This window comes from Neodiprion lecontei, chromosome 4 (assembly GCF_021901455.1).
Source record: "Neodiprion lecontei isolate iyNeoLeco1 chromosome 4, iyNeoLeco1.1, whole genome shotgun sequence".
In the NCBI taxonomy this organism is placed as follows: domain Eukaryota; kingdom Metazoa; phylum Arthropoda; class Insecta; order Hymenoptera; family Diprionidae; genus Neodiprion; species Neodiprion lecontei.
The window spans coordinates 30,559,870-30,578,924 of record NC_060263.1 but is presented as its reverse complement, the minus strand read 5'-3'; the positions used below and the strand labels follow the sequence as shown (position 1 = coordinate 30,578,924).

The following is a 19,055-nucleotide window of genomic DNA, read 5'->3' as shown; positions in this document are numbered from 1 at the left end:
TCGGCGTAGGTATTATTTCGTAGATTAGGGTTCGCTGATAGAGCCTACCATGAAAGTGTCTTTGTACACGCATGTTTCGTACAGTTGTCCGTGATCCATCCATCCGTTGCAGCCAAACAGCCGCGAGTGAACGTAAAAAGAATGGAATACAAGATCATAAAGCTCATTTATCTTCTTACGTGTTCAATGCATTTCGAAATCACTTTTTTTTAAATTGGCTGACAGGTCATGGAATAAATACTTCAATCCATTTTATGCATTATCAATCTTGTTTTGCTACTACCAATCAAAATTTCAAAGATGATTATAATACTTGTTTTTTTAGGAATGCATGATCTGAATGTGAACTTATCCAAGGCACGATAAATCAGTGGAAAGTATAAGTCGAGAAGTAGGAGTCCCCCGTTATTCATTGCGACTTAATAAAATATTTAAATCGTACTTTGAACGATGCTGTCAGCACTCGACAGATTGGATGCTACACGATATTTGATGCAAGTCATTGCAGTACAGCATTGCGCACGAAAAGTGAACGTTTTCAACAAGCAAAGTACACACCTAATTGTAAGCGGAATATCTTATTAGCAAGTAAGACGATATCCTACTTACGTCTTCCCTGTGAAAAATGTCTAGAAACTCTTCAAGTTTCGGGTAAGAAATCTGAGTCAGGTTTTATTCGTCCAACATTTCAGCGAACGTGATGCAAGCGGAAACAGGGGTCAAACATTATTCCCAGCGCTATTTTTTTTTTTTGTAATAGTTAAGCGCGTGCCCACTGAATTTCAGTGAACGGAGGAGTTAATTAAACACATATTACTCGAGCACGCTGTATCGTGCCCATCTGATGTTATCATGACATGTGATATCTTTCACGAGGTCCGAGTTGAATGATTTCAGACCCATTTTCGCAATGTACTGGTGATTTTTGCTGTTCATGTGTCACGTGCGATACGAAGCGTAGGTGTTCAATTTCCCACAATTTCGCAAGAATCACGGCACGGTTTCAAGATTCTAACTAGCGCAAAAAATATGAAAACTGTATTTGCCTCAGTGGTCAAGGATGCAACGGAAACTTATCAGATCTACGCATCACGGCATGAACATATAATTATCGACATCAGAAAAAAAAAAATTAAAATTATGCACATTATATTTGAGCAACAAGAGAACTATTCACGGTGTTAAATTATGCACCTAACGTTCGAAACACACTCCTCAATGTCACTGCTCGGTTTAAACAATTCTCAGCGAAAGTAAATTTCAAACCTCTGTTGCAGAAAAATAAGTCACATGTCGCCGGTATAGTAATTTGTTCACAGATTGGAAATTTTTTTAAACAATTACCGGATAACACGAGCAAAGGTGAAAGGGTATTTCCGGTTTTCCTGAAGACAGAAAGAATACGATTAACAAAACAAAAAACCGTAGTCAAAAATTTCTCTAGGCAAAGTTGTACTGAATAAACCGGCCTTTGCAATGGCGTAGTGAACTCTTGGGGCTAAATGTCAGCGATCCCAGGAATTTGTCACTTACTTCAAACGGATATTTCAAAGCGTGACCTTTTTTACTTAACGCTACAGACTGCAGGGCACGAAGTTCAGCGTCATTTGGAAAATGACATCATAAGAAAACCTATCGAAGGATACGATCACGATTACGACCTCTGAAAAAACAACAATATGATTCAACTTTTCAAATAATACCGGCCATTGTCATTTAATGAATAATCATTCGCAGAGTGTATTATAATACCGGGTTAAAGTATATACTTCACATTTATCGCGTCGATTGCCACATTAATTATTCAACATTTATATCGACCGATCAAGTTTTTTGGTAATTTTTTTTTCAACGTCGACGATCGGAATTCTTTTATTGGAAGTTAATAATCCGAAGCGTAGATTTTCAATAATTTCGCAACAAGTTTAGTAGTGCAGATTTCTCGTCAACGAGAAAAAATTCTTCGTATAGCTTCTGCAACAGTTTGATCCTTAAGCGTTTCTGTGGGCACGTAAAGGTGCTCGCGTGACGCCGCACACCGTGACTTTCCCTGGTTTCTGTATCTGAACGTCGCCTCACAGAGATAGACGCCCCTCTCCAGGCCCTGGAGTAATAGCTTACCTCCTGAGGAACAGCCCTCGCATAGAACAGTATCAAGCAACTCGGCGCGCGAAATAGCAGACAGAGTTCCTCCGAACGCGAGGGCCACCATGCGGACTATGCTGAGGCCTATCCTGTTCTTGGGTGAGTTAGATTAACCGTAAATTTTTTACTTGACATAATACTGCCACAAACTATCTTTGGCATTCAATTCTGGCACGATCTAATTAACTGTGAAATGTGTAGAATGCGTATTCATGAAGCTCAGGAGGAAGTGAATGGTAGACAGGATGGCGTGCAGTTGTTGAGTGTAATCCTGACAGGACATTGTTAAATTTGTTCGTCGCGATTGATCGTAAATGATTATTGGGGAAAGTGTGAGAAAATTACGTCAAAAGAGTCTGTAGAATATTTAAATTTTAAATAATTCATGCAAAATAATTTAGGCTGGTGGAAGCGCTTAAATGTGCACCGTGCATATGTGGCATTGTCCGAATTTTAGACAGCAATTATTCAGCAACGGTTTACGGGTGCCTTGAAAATAACAGACCCGTAGCGTAGAAACTAGACGGATGTAAGACACAATGTAATCGGACCTTCATCTACTTCCGAAAGTCGTTTCGTTGTAAGAAAAAAACAAAATAAAACAATACCTTGTTCTCGGTCAGCACCATTCCACATTTTCGCGCATCTATGTTGCCAATGCCAAGAATCGCTTTAAAGGCAATCTGCTCGTCATATAATAATTGCAGTATCCATCGCTTTAACCTTTCACGAAGGAGAAATAGTTTCAACATCGTTGTATCAGTTTTCACTACTATCATTATAGTAGATTCTTTTTTCAATCTTTCAGTTTAGTAGTCAGTGGTAATGAATTGCGAGTCTGTTTCATGTAATTGAATACATCTATGAAACAACCGAAAAATATCACACATTTTTCTAACAGGATATTATCGCGGCATGGGAACCAAGTTTGCATATGGGTCATTGTTTTGCAATTTGACATTAACCGGTTACACGAACTGTTTCATGTCCGAACAATCGGTTTCGGAATATACGGCAGCTTTATATGAAAAAATTCGAATACTTTTCCACGATGTTACATTGTGTGATTAAAATTTCACGCAATGGTTATGTAAGACAGTTTAGCACATTTCATTCATGTAAATGAGGATAATACCTGTACTGGACGATTCTGTTTATAAATTTGAGATACCGATCTCGAAGTTTCGCATTGTTCGACTTCGTTCGCAATCACGAATGCGTATACTTTCTTCTTTAGCGCCTGTTTGCCCTTGATGAAATGATATCATTCGAAACTCAATTTGCGAAAGTTCTCATTCGGTTATTACTTTTCAAGGAACTGCCAAGTCACAGCTTTCCTGCTTATTGATATTTTCAACAACTACCAAAGTAAAGTGTTCGGATCGAACGAATTTATAAATACCACGCTGATCTAATCCCTCGTTTGAGTTATTTGATCAACAATCCCGCATCGAACAAAACAACCACTTCAACAAGTGCACAATTAAATTTTGTGCTCGATTTTTCAGGAATCATTCAATTTCTGACAGTGGAGTCTCTGGCAAGACAAGGTACAACAATAGCTGCAAAACTGACGAGCAACAAAACCAGTAGTCGTTACAGAGATCCATTGCTTGCTAAAATCTTGCCCAATCGGACACTTGCATCGAACGAAGAGCGTATAAAGTCACTGGCAATCGCACTACAGAACGCTGACAAGGTTTTGAACGGTAAAAGACTGCGGAAAAATGAACAGTCGGAAAAGCCTCGAACATTTGGTTCGCCGATAATGGCAGCCGAACTGCGCCCCAGGTCGGACAACGGCCCTTCAGACCCTCCACGGAGAAATGTTCGACTGCGCTCAAGGCCATCGGGAAGATATTCGACCCCGTCTTCCGTGCTGCTACCACCGTACAAATCGTACACTCCCGAGTTCGATTTTGAAAACGATAAAACGGCCCAGCTTCCGTCACTAACCAAGAAGGACGACGTCGTTACAACGGAACTTCCAGACAGTACCACTTTCGGCCGTTCGAAGTTCCACGAATCCACTTCGTCGTATTCTCTCAGGGACGGGGTGAAGAATTCGTCAGCACGCCACGGGCCAGATGAAAACGACATCGGACGTTTCTTTGTCCCGCAAAAAAGAAAGAAAACTTTTGGTAACCGTCAGGAATATCCGTCGGATTCATCTCGGAAAACTGACACCAAGTTTCCGCCGTACTGGGGTAATACCGCTTCCGAACCCTTGAAGATAAGGTTGAATCCTAATGCCACTGTTGAGTCTGCATCTAGAACAGGCGGATCTGATAGATATAATCAGAAGGCGAATGAAAATGAAATTTCGAAGAAGAAAGACATCCTTTCATCCGAAGAAACCGGGTATCATTGGGGAAGACGTCCGGTTCAAACCGTAAACCACTACAAGTTTGTTGGTAAGTATCAGACTATTGCACCTGTTGATATCCGATTCTATTCAATATCCGCACCAATTGTGCGGTGACTCTGGCATTTACTTTCCGGATGGTAAACGGAGTACAGTTCCGCATCGAGATAATATGTACAATATGTCTCAAATAAGTACAATCAAAATTCGGAGAGTCTTGTTTTTTCTAATTTACTCCATTTATCGAACCCATCACGACCAACGTAATATTTTTTGCGGTGCAGATACGGCGTGGAAAGTTGACGCGATTCCTGGTGTCGCCGGCCAAGATTATCCCGTTCATCAACACCACGAGCACAATTACCTCCGGTATCCTTCCAGCAGGTTCGTCTGTCCGGTCGGTCCTGGAACGCACATCTATCTCGCCGACCGTGCATCCAGATGTCAGGTAATCAAACGACGTGATGGAATAAAAATGTCACAAGAAAATTTGACGCCCGAGTGCTGAACCGCAACACGAACTTATAATAATTCCGAAAGTTTCAGTGTTACGTAAATACTTTTTGGTTAAACGATTTATTATTGCTGGAGGTGTTGGACACTATTGAAAAAGCCCAACGATCGATCAGACAATAAATCGTATGTATGAATTCCTGCTGTGACTCTATAAAACATTTGCAATAATGCGCACGAGTTGATTGTCTCGCCTTATAATTCATTGTTCGAGGCACATAATGCATTCGTGTTCATACAAGTGGCGAACACAACGCGTTGCGACTTTAATTCGTACCTCATTCTTCGCACATCAATGAACACATTGTAGTTTCATCAAGATGTGCTAAACATTTTTGCTCGTACAACAAAGTTAGACTTATAGATAAAAATATGAAAAAAAAGATAAGCTGCATTTGAAAACTATTACTGCTGTTCACCAATGCAAGTCAGAAAAAAAAAAAAAAATTCCAAAGCCTAAAAGTCCTCTTTACAAGAGTCATTCTAACTTTTGTAACAGTCACTGTTCACGCTCGTGCAAAATTTAACAAGTAACTCTAACCCACTGAGACACTGACGTGTGGACAGCCGGAATGAGGGCTCAGAATTCGTTTCACACGCTGTCATTGTCAGGCCCGTTAGCCGTGACGGCTGCAGTTTGTTACGGATAGTAAAAGTGTGAAGAATTAGAAGTAACGTTTTTGCAGTCTTCATTTTCTTTTTACCGGTGCAGACTGTGGTCATTGACTAACCGTTTTCTCGATTATTATAGATATTCTACGTGTGTTACGGAGAAAAGACCGGAGTGCCCATGATGTGTCCAAACGGAACCCTCTTCAGCGAGCATCTGCAAGTGTGCGACTGGTGGTTCAACGTGGCGTGTTAATCACAAGATTAATATCTGTATATACATTTTTTTATAATAAAAATTGCAATCCACATCCTCTATTAATTCATAGAGCGAAGCGCTTAACATGTTGCCGCAATTCAAGGTCTTGTTTCTACGTATAAGCTGCGCCTGCGGCACAAGTGTGAACAATTTTACTCTCAACGATTCCAATAAATCCGAATTCAATTAAATTCAACCGGTATATCTCTAGGCCCTCAATAATAGCCCGGTTAGCATTGTATCACTTCCGTGAGAGGTAAAAATCATTAAAAAAAAAAAAAAACGAAAAAGAACGGTACAATCACTAGCGTAACTGTGTTGTAAAAACACGTTGTGAAAATTAGGTACTAAAAACAAACTTCTAATAAAGAAACCGCAGACTTTAGTGAGTAGAATCACAAAAAGAAAAGAGTAAGGGAAAACTGTGCTGATTTCGGTATATTTTTTATGAGAAAATAGTACGGAGCAGACACGGGACCCGCGCAATTTTGCAATCGTTGATTCTTCGACGAATTGCCTCACCTAGCGCAAGAATGAGGCGCGAATGAAATAGGCTTATCTATAAAATAGATACGGATCCGATGGTTCCAGTGGGACGCATTCGCGGAGGAAATTGCGTCGGCCACGCCGGTCCGATTGTTATATTGTCAGATTGCTTCAGGTCTCCCTCCACGACTCGGTCTGCACTTAAACGTCTGTGCCTAACCGATGCACGGCTCGCTCTATACCTGTACACATCGATACCCGAGGTGTAGTACACACTGCTGGTCAATTGCTTTGCATTTTACGGTCCACTAGACTTGACTATCCAGCAGCACGCAATAAAAAGTCGCGCCGGCATCGATAGGGTACAAGTGAATCAAATAAGCTGTACGGTATGGCGCTAAGTTTTTATATAGGTGGCTGGTTTTTGGTAAAGATGAAACAGACAACGCGATTAGTTTCCCGTTTATCATTTCTTTCCTTGATGTGGCGTATATCGGCATTATACATCGTTACCACTGTTACGGGTACTCGTATGCCATGTTCGTTGAATTTAATGTACAAAAAGTAATACTAAACAGCACTATATTAAATGCCGGATGGAAATTCTTGATCTGCAAAACCGGTTCTTCTGAATGACAGAGCCGTAGAATCAATCGATAAAAATTAATCGAGGTATAAAATTCGCGAATATTGATCACGCGGTAGGATCGACGATGGTTCCCCAGAAAAGAAGCGCGTGGGTTTCTTCGTGGCGGATGAAGAACAGGAAAGGTCTGTTCACTTTGAAATTTTTCACGCCACCGCTGTAGTTTATCGTCGTTCCGACAATGGCGGCTGCCTCTGTTCCCGCCTCGTTGACCTCAAGTGCTATCTGTTGAATAATGTCCGATATCCGGAACTTGGAGTCTTTCGCCGCCCCGGCGAGGATCAACGGGGCCTTGGGCAAGGGTTCCTTGGATTCGCTGGGATCCGAGAGAGCTTCTCCAATTCTCGACGTTATCCGAATTTCCTCAGTGCTCTTGCCGCCCTCGAGAACTGGAGTGGACTCTGATCTTGACGCAGGCTGCGATGCGTTCAAAGGTATGACTCGCTGCACATCATCGGGCTTCTGATTCACTGATGCGTTCTTGTTGATTCGAGATTTAACGTTCACCTCTGAAGTTGTGATTTGATTTGGAGTGGGTGACGTTAGGTTTAAGTTCGAAACAACGGGCTCAAGGGTTTCGTTCGCCCCGTTTGCCGCTTCAGCTTCAGCCTTCTCTTTGTTCAGAAATGCGGCATGCTCCTCCAAGGCTGATGCCAAGTTCAGTGATGCAGTCAACGAGAGCTTGGGAAACATGACGTTCACGGTCCGTTTTTTCCCCTGATAAAGAAACAAATGTCAATCAACCGAATTCGAGAGAGCATTTTGCTAACGAAATTTGAAATACTCACCATCGCAGCAAGATCTACCAAGTTTTTGCTCGTCAGTTGAGTGACCAAATGACCGACGTTGTACTTCAAGGGGTTCGTCTCTGTTGGAAGGATCACGTACATGGCGCACTCGTAATTAGAGTAAGGCATCACCAGCATGCGAAGACCCAGATTATTGTCTTCGGCGTAAGTCGCCTCCTCGAGTGTACCTCTCATCATGTTCACAGAGACTGTGGTGTTCTCTGACGTCTGTATGACAGTAACTTACAGTTCAGTATCGATTTCAAAGACGTACACGAGTGACATGCTTCGTTATCGGTCAAGTTGACCTTGGTACCTTGAAGAGTCCACTAATCGTTCCGCCGGGTATGAAAGGCGTTTGCCAGGCACCGCGGAAGTGGACGGTTACAGCTTGAATTACCGCTGTGTCCGGTGGGGGCGGAAACGCTAGAAAGCGATCAATCAGACCTCCGGTTTGCATCGATCCCCATCGGTTCACTTCGTTCTGAGCTTCGACAGAATTATTCCTATGATAACGTCAAATAATTACTACAAAACGGACAACGGTTGAGAAAACGAACGGTTCATGAATTATAATCCTCTACCAGATTTGTCTATTGAAAATTTACCTTCCCTAAGATCATTCCAAATCTTATACGAACAGGCTTCGAATACCAGTAGTTAATTTTTGTGCGACGTACCTGAAATCAAGTGGCATAACTCTCGATTGGTAGAAATCCACAACGGCACGAACGAAGACATCGTTCAGATTCATGTTTTTGTCGACAAAAAATGCACTGCTAGTATGCAAGTAGGACCGGTTGGCCAACGAATGGACAACCCCAGGTGGGGGAAGAGGGGTTGAAAGCTCATTAATTAAGCTGCCCAGTTGACGATGCAATTCCAGACCAGGTGAACCATCCTGAGTCCTGGTAGCAAATTGGTGCATTTTTATCCGGTGAGGTTCGTAAGACCAGGCGTCCTGGGCGCTGACTGTATTTCTGAATCGAGACTGAAAGAAAGAGAACATGAGGAAATTGAGTGAACGACGAACGCAGTTGTATTTATACCACGTACGAGTGACGCAAGAGACTCCAAAACGGGTTCTTCCATTAGGTCGTCTGGGGAAAACCAACGAAATTGATTTCGCGCTACTGTCACAGTGAATAATACTTAAATATCTTCTTCAATCATTATGACAGTAAACCGGTGGCACGAAGCAAATCTTTAAGACACTTATCTTTGTGATATTCACAGTCCATAAATCAGCGCCGATTTAAATTGTACGCCGACATTGGATCTGGTAGTAAAAAGTCTGGATTGCGATTTTATTACACCAATAAATTTCTATCAACTGTAGTACCTATATCACACAAATTTCGTTCGATATACTGGAAGCCGTTGCATAATTTTACTAGTTCGCACATATGTTTTATTGGTAGGCTTGTGGATTAGTAGGTGTCAAATAAACGAACAGTAAGAACTATTTACTTACAACCACATTGCCACTTCCTTTAACTAAACTTGGATCCCCAGGATTTCCCACACGTTGTTCAACCGATGTAGCGGAACTGTTAGCAATTCGTTGTTCAACAGCAGCCTCAGACGTATTCGTAATGCTGAACAATTAAAAAGCAACACTAACGATAAACGTAATAGAGAAAATAATAATAAGTGCAGAAAAAATACGATGAATAGTATAAGATAAAATAAAAGTAATTGTTCAATTTTCGCTAGTCAGACGTAGTAGGAAATCATATTCGTTAGAAAAATACGATGTTAAAGTTTCCGGTAAAATATAACAATTTAAAAAAAAACATCTCTGCTTATATATAGGTACCGAGCATGAATGTATAACTGTAAAATTGGAAGGATAGATAGATAAAAAGGATAAATTGTGAGCTCGATTCACAAAATTTTAGTCGCTCTTTAAGGATAAGCTTTAAAACAAATCCAAAAACCTGTAGTGAAATAAAGCATATTCACCTATTCTGGGTGCTATCGTGAAGAGTGAGAAGGATTCCAATTTGATTTTTCATATCACCTCTCGCTCCAAGCATCAGCTGGCCTAATGCCGCAGCCACAGTTAATGGAGACACGAGAAAATTTTTTTGTTTCCCGCTACGGTCTTCAATCGCTTGAAGCTTAAGTGCCACGCTCAAGGCGGCTTCGACAGCTAAAACAGGGATGAGAAGTTTTTCAGTGTTTAAGTGTTCTCTCACTGGAAAATTGTTAGATTAAATAAGTGTTACTGAAATAATGACCTCACATTTACGGGTCCGGACAATTTTTAAATATTGACTATTGAAAAATAAGGTGTCGCCAAAACTATACTACATGCTTACGTCACACTCGGGTTTAAATGTTTTTGCGCGAGTAGCCTTGAACTGACGTGATTAGAATCAGTGTATTTGATAGACGAAACGTCCAAACGAATAAAAATGAATAGATACGAAACTATTTCTACAACATTATACATATCCGTACATGTGCCCCCAGCAATCTCAGCCGAAGTCGTGGATAAGGGACTAGGAAGGCTTTGACGGCTAAAAATGCGGTAATAATTCGAATGACGTTTATGATCAATTGAGAAAATGTACGAAGTTATTCTTATTTTCAAGTTGCTTGTCACATTTTTGTCGATGAAAGTCAGTGGTATTCGTGAAAAAAAATATTGATAATTAAGGAAAACATTGAGCGACGAAGACGAGCGCTCGTTTTGCGCATTGCTCCTTTTTTGCCAGGATTCGGAGCCGCCGCATGCAAATTTTGTAAGTTTTTAAACGTCATTCCATTTGCGGGATTTGCCTACGTAGATTGAACTTAAATTGTGCTTCAAAAGTGAAAATTAAAAAAACGGCGGATAATAATCTGAGAATCGCGAAAACGATTTTAAATTCATTGTTCTATCGGTACGAATAAAAATTTTTTTTATACAGGCATCGGTTCAATGTGTAAATTTTTAGATTTTTTCATCAAACCATTTCTCAGATCATCGCGGGAGTTTGTCGAACAGACCAACAGACCGACAGACTTGCATCCACCAGACTGACATTTTTCTAAAAACCAGTTTTGTGGATTCGAGAGATTCGAAAACGTAAAGATTCGTTGAAAATATAAACAGTGATCATCGACCGAAACCAATACTTTCCTTATATCACCAAATCCGACGAAAAGTAAAAAACAAGGCGATATATAAAGAAGTTCATTAATTATTATGATAAAACTAATTAAAAACTTTGTTTTGGGAAAAAAGCGTGTAAACATGCGTACTATACGCCCGAACTTTAGACTCGCGGTTACCTTCAACGCTCAACATCCTCCTTGAGGTTGTTCGGACAGTACGCGATAAGTCATAATGAAAAACAGATTTTTTTTTAACTGATATAAAAAATATGAAGATGTAGATTAATGATTTAAATTTAGGTTTTACCTAAGATCACTTCTAATTGGATTAATTAAATTATTTATATTGACTACATATTAAATATCCAAGTTTCAATAATTAATTACACAAAAACTACACATCAGATCTTTCTCAAAACATTATTTTACACGTATGTATTAGCGATTAACAATATATCGAAAATTCAGCTCCTCATCTGTAAATTCCTCTAACATCCTAACAATCTTAATTACTAATATTTTTCTCATGGATACCAGTTTTACGCGCGCATCACCATTTCACACTCACAACTCATTTATCGTCTTTCTTATGTGGAAGCCTCTTCATTTCACCAGGCTTAACAATCCTCGCACGTACCGTACACACCTGAATATATCCTCTTATTCCCAGAACTCCGATCCAGCATTCTGCTTTCTGAACTTCTCGTGCTTCGTTCTGCTCATCAGACTTTACTTTCCATCTAACCTTCTTTTTTTGCAGCTTCGCAATTACTCGTCACCACGCATACGTTAACAATCGATAAATCAGCAAGTGCTATTTCATTTCCCAAATGCAAAATTGACAATTTTTCAATAACAGTTGCGCCAAAATTTTCGTAAGAGATTGTAATAATATAGTAAATCAACACCAAAAATTGTGTTTTCGGAGATTTTAAGGGGGCACATACCTCCAGCGCTGGCGAAAATTAATATTTTGACCGTTGTATTTTACGGAGTAGGTATATTATTAAAAATAAGACAAAGCATTGGTTACACATTACTTATTGTAATTTCGAAAGTGAAGTAAAGAAAAAAAAAATTGTAAAAGAAATTATTTATGATAAATCATATCTGTTAATCGGAATTCTCTAGGCCACTGTTGGGAAAACGCCGCTTCAGGTTCTGCATGATTCGTTCAGTGTAGGTCAATATATGGAACTGCAAAATTCAAACAGATTCCTGCGCAGTAATGTTTTCGTCATAGTCCGTCAAGCCAAATTTTCGACATCTTATCTAACACTTCTTTTGCGAAACATAAGGAAATAAAATTTTTCATAAAAATAGTTCTCTAACACTCAATTTTTCATACTATAACGAAAACATTGCTTTAGAAGAATCTTTTTGAATTTTTCAGATCGACGGAATCATGCAGACTGTGAAGCGGGGTTTTTCGAATAGTGGCCTAAAGAATTCCAATTAATAAATAAAATTTATTTTAAGTAATTGTCTAACGATGTACTTTTAGCCTTCCTAGTCCCCTTGATCTTGGCGAAAGGAAAAAAATTATGTGAGTGTTTCGAAATTCTGCGTCATTTTATCAAGTAAGTCCTCTAAACATAATTTATAGTTTACATGGTTCCAGATATCTGTAATTTTTCGGCCATTTTACCAGTAAAAATGGACATACTCCAAGACTTGTTCCAAGTTTTATTAAAGCTACAAAATAATTTCTACAACAATGTTTTTATTTTCAGTGAAAAGCGACACGAGACATTATTGTAAATGTTTTCATGAACGTTAAATTTCAGTCATATCAGGTTTCGTCGAATGGTTATTAAGGAAAAAATTGAACTCACCTAGCGGGTATTTCTGAAGGTCAGCGACTCGAGTTCGAAAAACACTTGGTAACTCATACGGATCGACGGCAGGGAATTTTGGCTTGTCAAAGACGATATTTTCCGCTGATATCGTAGTTGCAAGGGCAACAGCCACCAAAGACGTGGCCAGTATCATGGTTAATTATTCGATAAACTAGCGCGAGCTTGATCAGTATTTACACATGAGAAACCAACGCGTTTCAACTCAGGAATAATTTCTGCCCACAGAAGCGCGACGAGCTGTGTCGCAGGCAACACTGACTCCGGATAGTTACTGGTGACTGGCTCATATCTGCCGTCGAAAAAAACTCTGACTCAGATAATATATTCCGTCGTTCCCAGAGCCATGGTCATTGGTCAGTTATACAGCCACGGTATATTCTTGCGGGAATTACTGTACTTGGTTTCCGAAGATTGAGGCGCAAGCGACGCGTCATTTTCCCGGCCGTCATAAGCCGTGGAATATGAAATCTCGAGGTATGCGAGCCACTAATTAATCGGCGCACTATATGCCAAATTTAAAACAGCGTCGGCCTAGTTTGATTTCTGGGAAATCATTCTCGTTCACGAGTTCGTTCAAGGGGAATCCCTACAGTCGCTGGCGTTGATTACCTGTGTAGAAACTACAGATTTCTTTTTATGACGTACTCTGTCCCGATGGAGTAATTTGGAAATCCTATTTGATACACAATATCTGATTACTTTCTTAGGAACCTAGCTCGTAACAAAATCAAATCACGAATTGAGATTGACGCTTGTTTTAGATTCTAGTCTGAAATATCTATAAGGTGTGATTCATTTTGGAGGACAGCGCAAACGAAGAAAAATATTATTTACCGTTTGTTACAGTGAAAAATCTAACGTAAATCGTCTAACCTCGTTGCTTCGAAGCCAGGTATTGCACCTAGAGTTCCGGAAATTCTTGATCCGATGAAAATCGTAGTTGCGCGAGTAAATCAATACTTAACGAGGCTGAAACCCCTGAAAAATTGAGCAACGTTGAAACGGAAGAGCGATGACTTGAAATCACTTCGTTCTTCCGAGTCATCGTAAACTTGGCTCGGATTACGAAGGCATTTCAGGGACATTATTTAATTCACGGTTCGGAACTGATCGAAATCCGTATCGCTGCTGCATCATGATTAGCTTAAAATAGACATAGTTCAAGTTACGAAAAGTAATTGCACAAACGTGACAATGAAAGTAATCGGCCAGGCTTACTCGGTACACGCTCGATGTCGGACATCTGCAATTACAAATTGTAATGCATGTATTTGACGTAGGTAGATGCAAGATACGATCCCAGACCTGAATTGAAGGATAAACTTCACCGGGAACCGGTTACAGTTGCATAGATTTGCAGGACAAATCTTGAATCTGAATTCTCCAGTCGTTAAAACTTGTATGCACATGGCATGCACAGCTATACGTTGTGCGTAACATTCCTCTGGAATTTCCCGAGCTCTGGTATTTCCACCACGATATATAGGTATGTATACACGTGCATAGTCGTATGTGTTAAAATGTATTAAACACGTCGTCCTAGCGAGCCCTTGACTCATTAGCTGCGCTAACAGCAAATACGTTACATACAGTTTGCTTATTGCTAGCCGCACTACTCCTCGCTTAGTGTGCGAATGTGCGCTGGATATTGTGTAATTTTCTATTATCACGCTATGACAATGGTCTATGGAATTTTTCGAATCAAGATTGAAAGAATTTCGAGACCCAAGATTCCGGAGAGTCATGGCTGTAATCCTGGATTGTAAATGGAGTGAAAACTTGTCATCTCTTCGGTTCCACGCAAATACCGTCAGTAAATGATTTTCAATAAGCGAAATGAGCGTCAGTGAATAGCATGATTATTAATCAACCTTCGTTCAACCAATTGAACAAACTTGGTTTGACCGGCGTATCTTTCGTAGATATCGATGAGTTATAAATCGACGGAGACAGCATGTACGACTTACCGTTGGCCGATAGAGTAGGCATCTGTGATAACACCGATAATTGCGAAGTCAATCGGTGCCGGGTAAGAAAGACCACGTTGTTTCAGGAAACTGAAAGTTTTCCCCCGGAGGTTAAACTGCGACCACTGATGACGGCTAAAGTGTTTAATAACACATTGCTGGTCGTTTGATTTACATCGGTGCTTTGCGTGATTCATACGCAATTAAAATTCTTTCAGCGACACTAAACAGAGCAACTGCAGGGACCGACGAACCAGTTCATGGAATGAAAACGGCCAGACCACTGATACGTGGTCGCTATTGCCGGTTAATCACACGGTTCTGTTCAAGCACTCGTGACAAAGGAGCCTTGGAATCTGCGCAGCGTTGTTGATTTATTAATAAGCCAATATTCTCAGTAGGGTATAACGTGCATTAGTAAGCACAGGATCTCCTTAGACGGGTCGTAAACTCGCATCCGTTCGACATCCATTATGAGTGGTGGGAACATATTTCCTTTGAATAGTTGAAACTTTTACATTCATAAAACGTGCTGTTAATCGCAGAACCAAATTAGCTAATTACATACACCCACGTATTCTGCAACTAATTTTTCCAGTTTTTACCAGGTGTTCGTGACACCTGGTTCAAACACTGGTATGAAAGCTAGAAATCACGGCGTTTTTTTTCACTAGCCCGCTAATCGCAACGTTCTTGTACAAATTTCGGAAAAAAAAAATTCAACACATTTTCCTTCTACAGCATGGGCGTGCGACACCTGTGATCTTTTCACCACCCATTTCGCCGCGATTTGTGATTTTGGCGAACACTGCAGCAGGGGAAAAGGTCGTTCAGTAAGCATCGATTAGCTGAATTAGCCTGCTGCGCCGAACGGTTTTACCCTAAAACTGAAAAACTGACTATTGCACCTAGCGTTGTAACCGGTTCTCATAAATTTGAAGGTATATTCACAGCAGCAGCAGTTCGAAACGTCTCGGAATTCCAAGTAATAAAATCTCTGTGCGCATGTGTGAAACGAAAGTGCCTCTGTCAAGAAATCGAATAATAATCGAACAATTCCCTGCGAGTAAAATGGACGAAAAGAAGATGGTCGGTATAGTAATTAGCCACGGTGTAATAACAGTCTAGACGCAATATACGGAGTTACAGGATACGCATTGCGTCCTGCGTTAAATCGCCTCGACGAAGCGTAGCGCATTGCACGGAGTACTCGCATGTTTATAGACGCGTACGTAGGTGAAATTGCATGCATGCATGCACATATGTATGCGGTTGAAAGTAATGACGAGAGCTGCCAGCAGCTTTAATTACGCGTTATCAAGTTTTGATTTACACTTGGAGATGCTTCTGTTCGATAGAACTCGAGATAAGTACACGTACAGTCTGAACTTGTAGTGCCAACCATAATTCCTTCTCTGTTCGTATCCGCGGTTACCCAGAGGCTGGAAAATTTTTTCAAATAACGAGTTCAATCTATTCTGTAAAGAAATTTCTGTTATGCTCATCTTTTCTCTTTTGATTCCAGACGATACAAAGACCAACTTATATTGCTTCACGAATATGTGGTTAATTCATTTGCGCAGGTGTGCGGTTTTGTTTGTGAAACATTTTGGTGTGCGAATACCCGCGTTAATTACACTGCCGGTTATGTGTTATTTAACTATTATACGTACCACTGACCGCATATTGCACGATTTGGGTCACGTCGTAGCAAGCGATCAGTTGTACGTACATTGGAAACTAGATCGAATGTGTCTAGGTTTAATAGTGCCGTATGTAAATCATTTATTCATTATACGCCCATAAACAAGTTTAAATTCGGATTCAGACGCTGCTGCGTATTTATCGTTCGAGAAGTATAAGTGGAATCAAACCGCGGTAGACCCTGCAACAGTTATCTGCATATTATATTATACATCCGGTATACCTTAAACCCATTCATTTATCACAGCTATGTGATAGACGCTACATGAATTTCGTTGTATACTTTTACGGATTTTATTTAAATTGGAATGTGATCAATCCAGCGCTGCAATTTTAATCATTTTACCCGCACGTTTGAACAGACTGTAAACCGCCCGTGTAAGCCAATAATTTGTAATCGCGCAACTGTAATGAAAATTAATAACAGGATAAATTTTCAAACGGTTACATTCTGGGGACAATCAGTTACAATGGAATTTCCAATATGATATATTAAACCTTGAGCATAGGTTTACCCCGATGCTGGCTATCGAACACAGGAAAACGTTGCCGCTATCCGTAAACGTCGAGCCTAATATTTGTGTAATTTGACTGGAGTAAATTTGGAAGAAAAATTAAGAAACATGGCAATAGTCGTGAAATATTCAGCCGTTCGAAAATCAGTAAATCGCTCTCGACTTCCACTCGTTCGACTCGTTCCACCGTCACTGATTCGCATTAGTCGCTACTTATTGTTAGCACACAACGGAATAAACCACAAACCGCGGAGCCGGATGACTGGCAATAAAAACGCGATAACACCCCGTCCCAACGGAATTCTGTTGTCTCTTGCCACTGGTTGCAGGGCGTCGTAAACAGTCACGGTTAACATTAACGCGGCATTTACCAGCAATAAAGTTAACGAGTAAGTAGCCGGCGTGGGCTCATTTGATAAGCAAATCTGAATCGGATCCAGTTCGGGGTTAGGTGCAGAGGACACCGCTTCTCGAGTAATACATGCACCCATCACTCTGTAACCTACTGATAAGACGCCCGCCTGCAAGGCCCTGGATTACAAGTTGTCCCTTCGCATTGGTAATCGGAACTCTGTAGGATTTAGACTTGAAACTTGTATGTGACGAACGCAACGGACCGATGCGAGTGCGGAAACTAAACGTAGGTAGGTACACTTTCACAGATTTTTTTATTTTATACTTTACGGTCAATTTAAATCCTAATCGGCAGCTGGGCACGATACGAATTCCAATGGAAATTTAGAGTGCCGTCGCGTTTAGGTCTTGTGGAAATTTGAATAATATGAAAGCGCAGACGTTACATTTTACTGTGCTGAGGAAATAGAAAAATAATCGAAAAGTGTACTGCTGATAAAAACAAGTTAATATGCACTGTGCTTACGTGCATCGAGTTACTAATTTTCGTGACTTGCGCTATTTACCAAAACGTAAACGACCGTTGTGTCTTTACGTGCACCAGGTAACGCGTTATGAGCCGGTGATAGTCTGTAAGGCTCGATCACGTGAACGATAACGGATTTGAGTCGTTGGAAGTCAAAGTAACACGTAAACGCCTATGACCGTATTTGAAGAGTGTCAAATATTTCGCACGTAAACGTAGTAACTCTCGATTAATATTTGCCGTCAGCCTCTTATACCCTCAGCAAGGCAAATTTTGCTTGAAATATCGATTCGCGAATCGCGAATCAAATCTTCAGGATCAAGATGGCATGCCCAAATTTATGCCCTGACACTAGATGCACTTCTGATAATGACCACGAAGCGCCGATGATCTCAGAGGGCAAACATGACGTATTACGTAAAAGGTACTCTATATATTTTAATACATACACACACGTATAGTATTGCGCACACAAGCCTTGTTTACCAAAGTTGGGGGTTAACTGCACGGAAGTAACGGGGGTAAGAAAGAAAAAGATATATAGTTTCACGGTTGGGCAACGGAGCCGAAAGCCCCGTCTGATCTCTACTCGGGGGTGCATATGCTCGTTAAGCAGACTTCATTGCCGTTTCTTAATCGTAGCAATTAGCCGAGCAGATGAAAGGATTAGACGCAGCACGTGGATGTCGTCGAGGGTGTCTCTTGGCGCGGCGCAGACGCCTCTGCACAATGACACCGCGGTAAGCCGTTTAGCCCCCCAGCAGCAGCCTCCACCCCTTGGCGCCCCAACTAAGTTCGAGGGGTCCGGGATGCGCTCAGATATCAAGCCACGGCAGCTAGTAGTCAGACGACTTTGAGTGCTGTTGTTCTCTTTCGTGAGTCACGCTAAACGGCCGGAGTCACGCCCCGCGCTTTATACGCAAGGCGACGGCGGCGTCGGATCGTCCCCCGAGTGATAGCTGTTACTTATTTATAATATTGGGAGAATATCGCCCTACGAATCCAGAGATAAGGGTTGGAGGGAGCGATTCGCCTCGCCCCCGCGGCGCCCAAGATTCTGCTACCGCAAATCGGTACAGATATGCGATTCCTGTTGCCCGCAGAACAATGCATAATATATGACTCGGGCTGCTCTGAGCTGCCCTGCAGCCCCTTGCCTCACATTTTTACTACACTGTGCGGTACGCAGAGTTTGCGTTTCTAGGCGCGTATCT

The 19,055-nt window shown here is 41.0% G+C and overlaps 2 protein-coding genes across 2 annotated transcripts; one reads left to right on the top strand and one right to left on the bottom strand.

The window, feature by feature from the left end:
* Positions 1-2,098: 2,098 nt before the first annotated feature.
* LOC107222940 lies at positions 2,099-6,120 on the top strand. Its single transcript, XM_015662487.2, has 4 exons — positions 2,099-2,244; positions 3,654-4,559; positions 4,795-4,958; positions 5,775-6,120. The coding sequence occupies exons 1-4, from the start codon at positions 2,211-2,213 to the stop codon at positions 5,886-5,888; spliced, it is 1,218 nt and encodes a 405-aa protein (XP_015517973.2). The 5' UTR covers positions 2,099-2,210; the 3' UTR covers positions 5,889-6,120.
* A 708-nt stretch (positions 6,121-6,828) lies between these two features.
* LOC107222943 (serpin B12) lies at positions 6,829-13,045 on the bottom strand. Its single transcript, XM_015662490.2, has 7 exons — positions 12,752-13,045; positions 9,777-9,966; positions 9,286-9,409; positions 8,492-8,802; positions 8,128-8,317; positions 7,812-8,039; positions 6,829-7,740 (listed from the first exon to the last, which is right to left on the bottom strand). Exons 1-7 carry the CDS (start codon positions 12,906-12,908, stop codon positions 7,072-7,074), a joined length of 1,869 nt encoding a protein of 622 aa, XP_015517976.2. The 5' UTR covers positions 12,909-13,045; the 3' UTR covers positions 6,829-7,071.
* Positions 13,046-19,055: the final 6,010 nt, after the last annotated feature.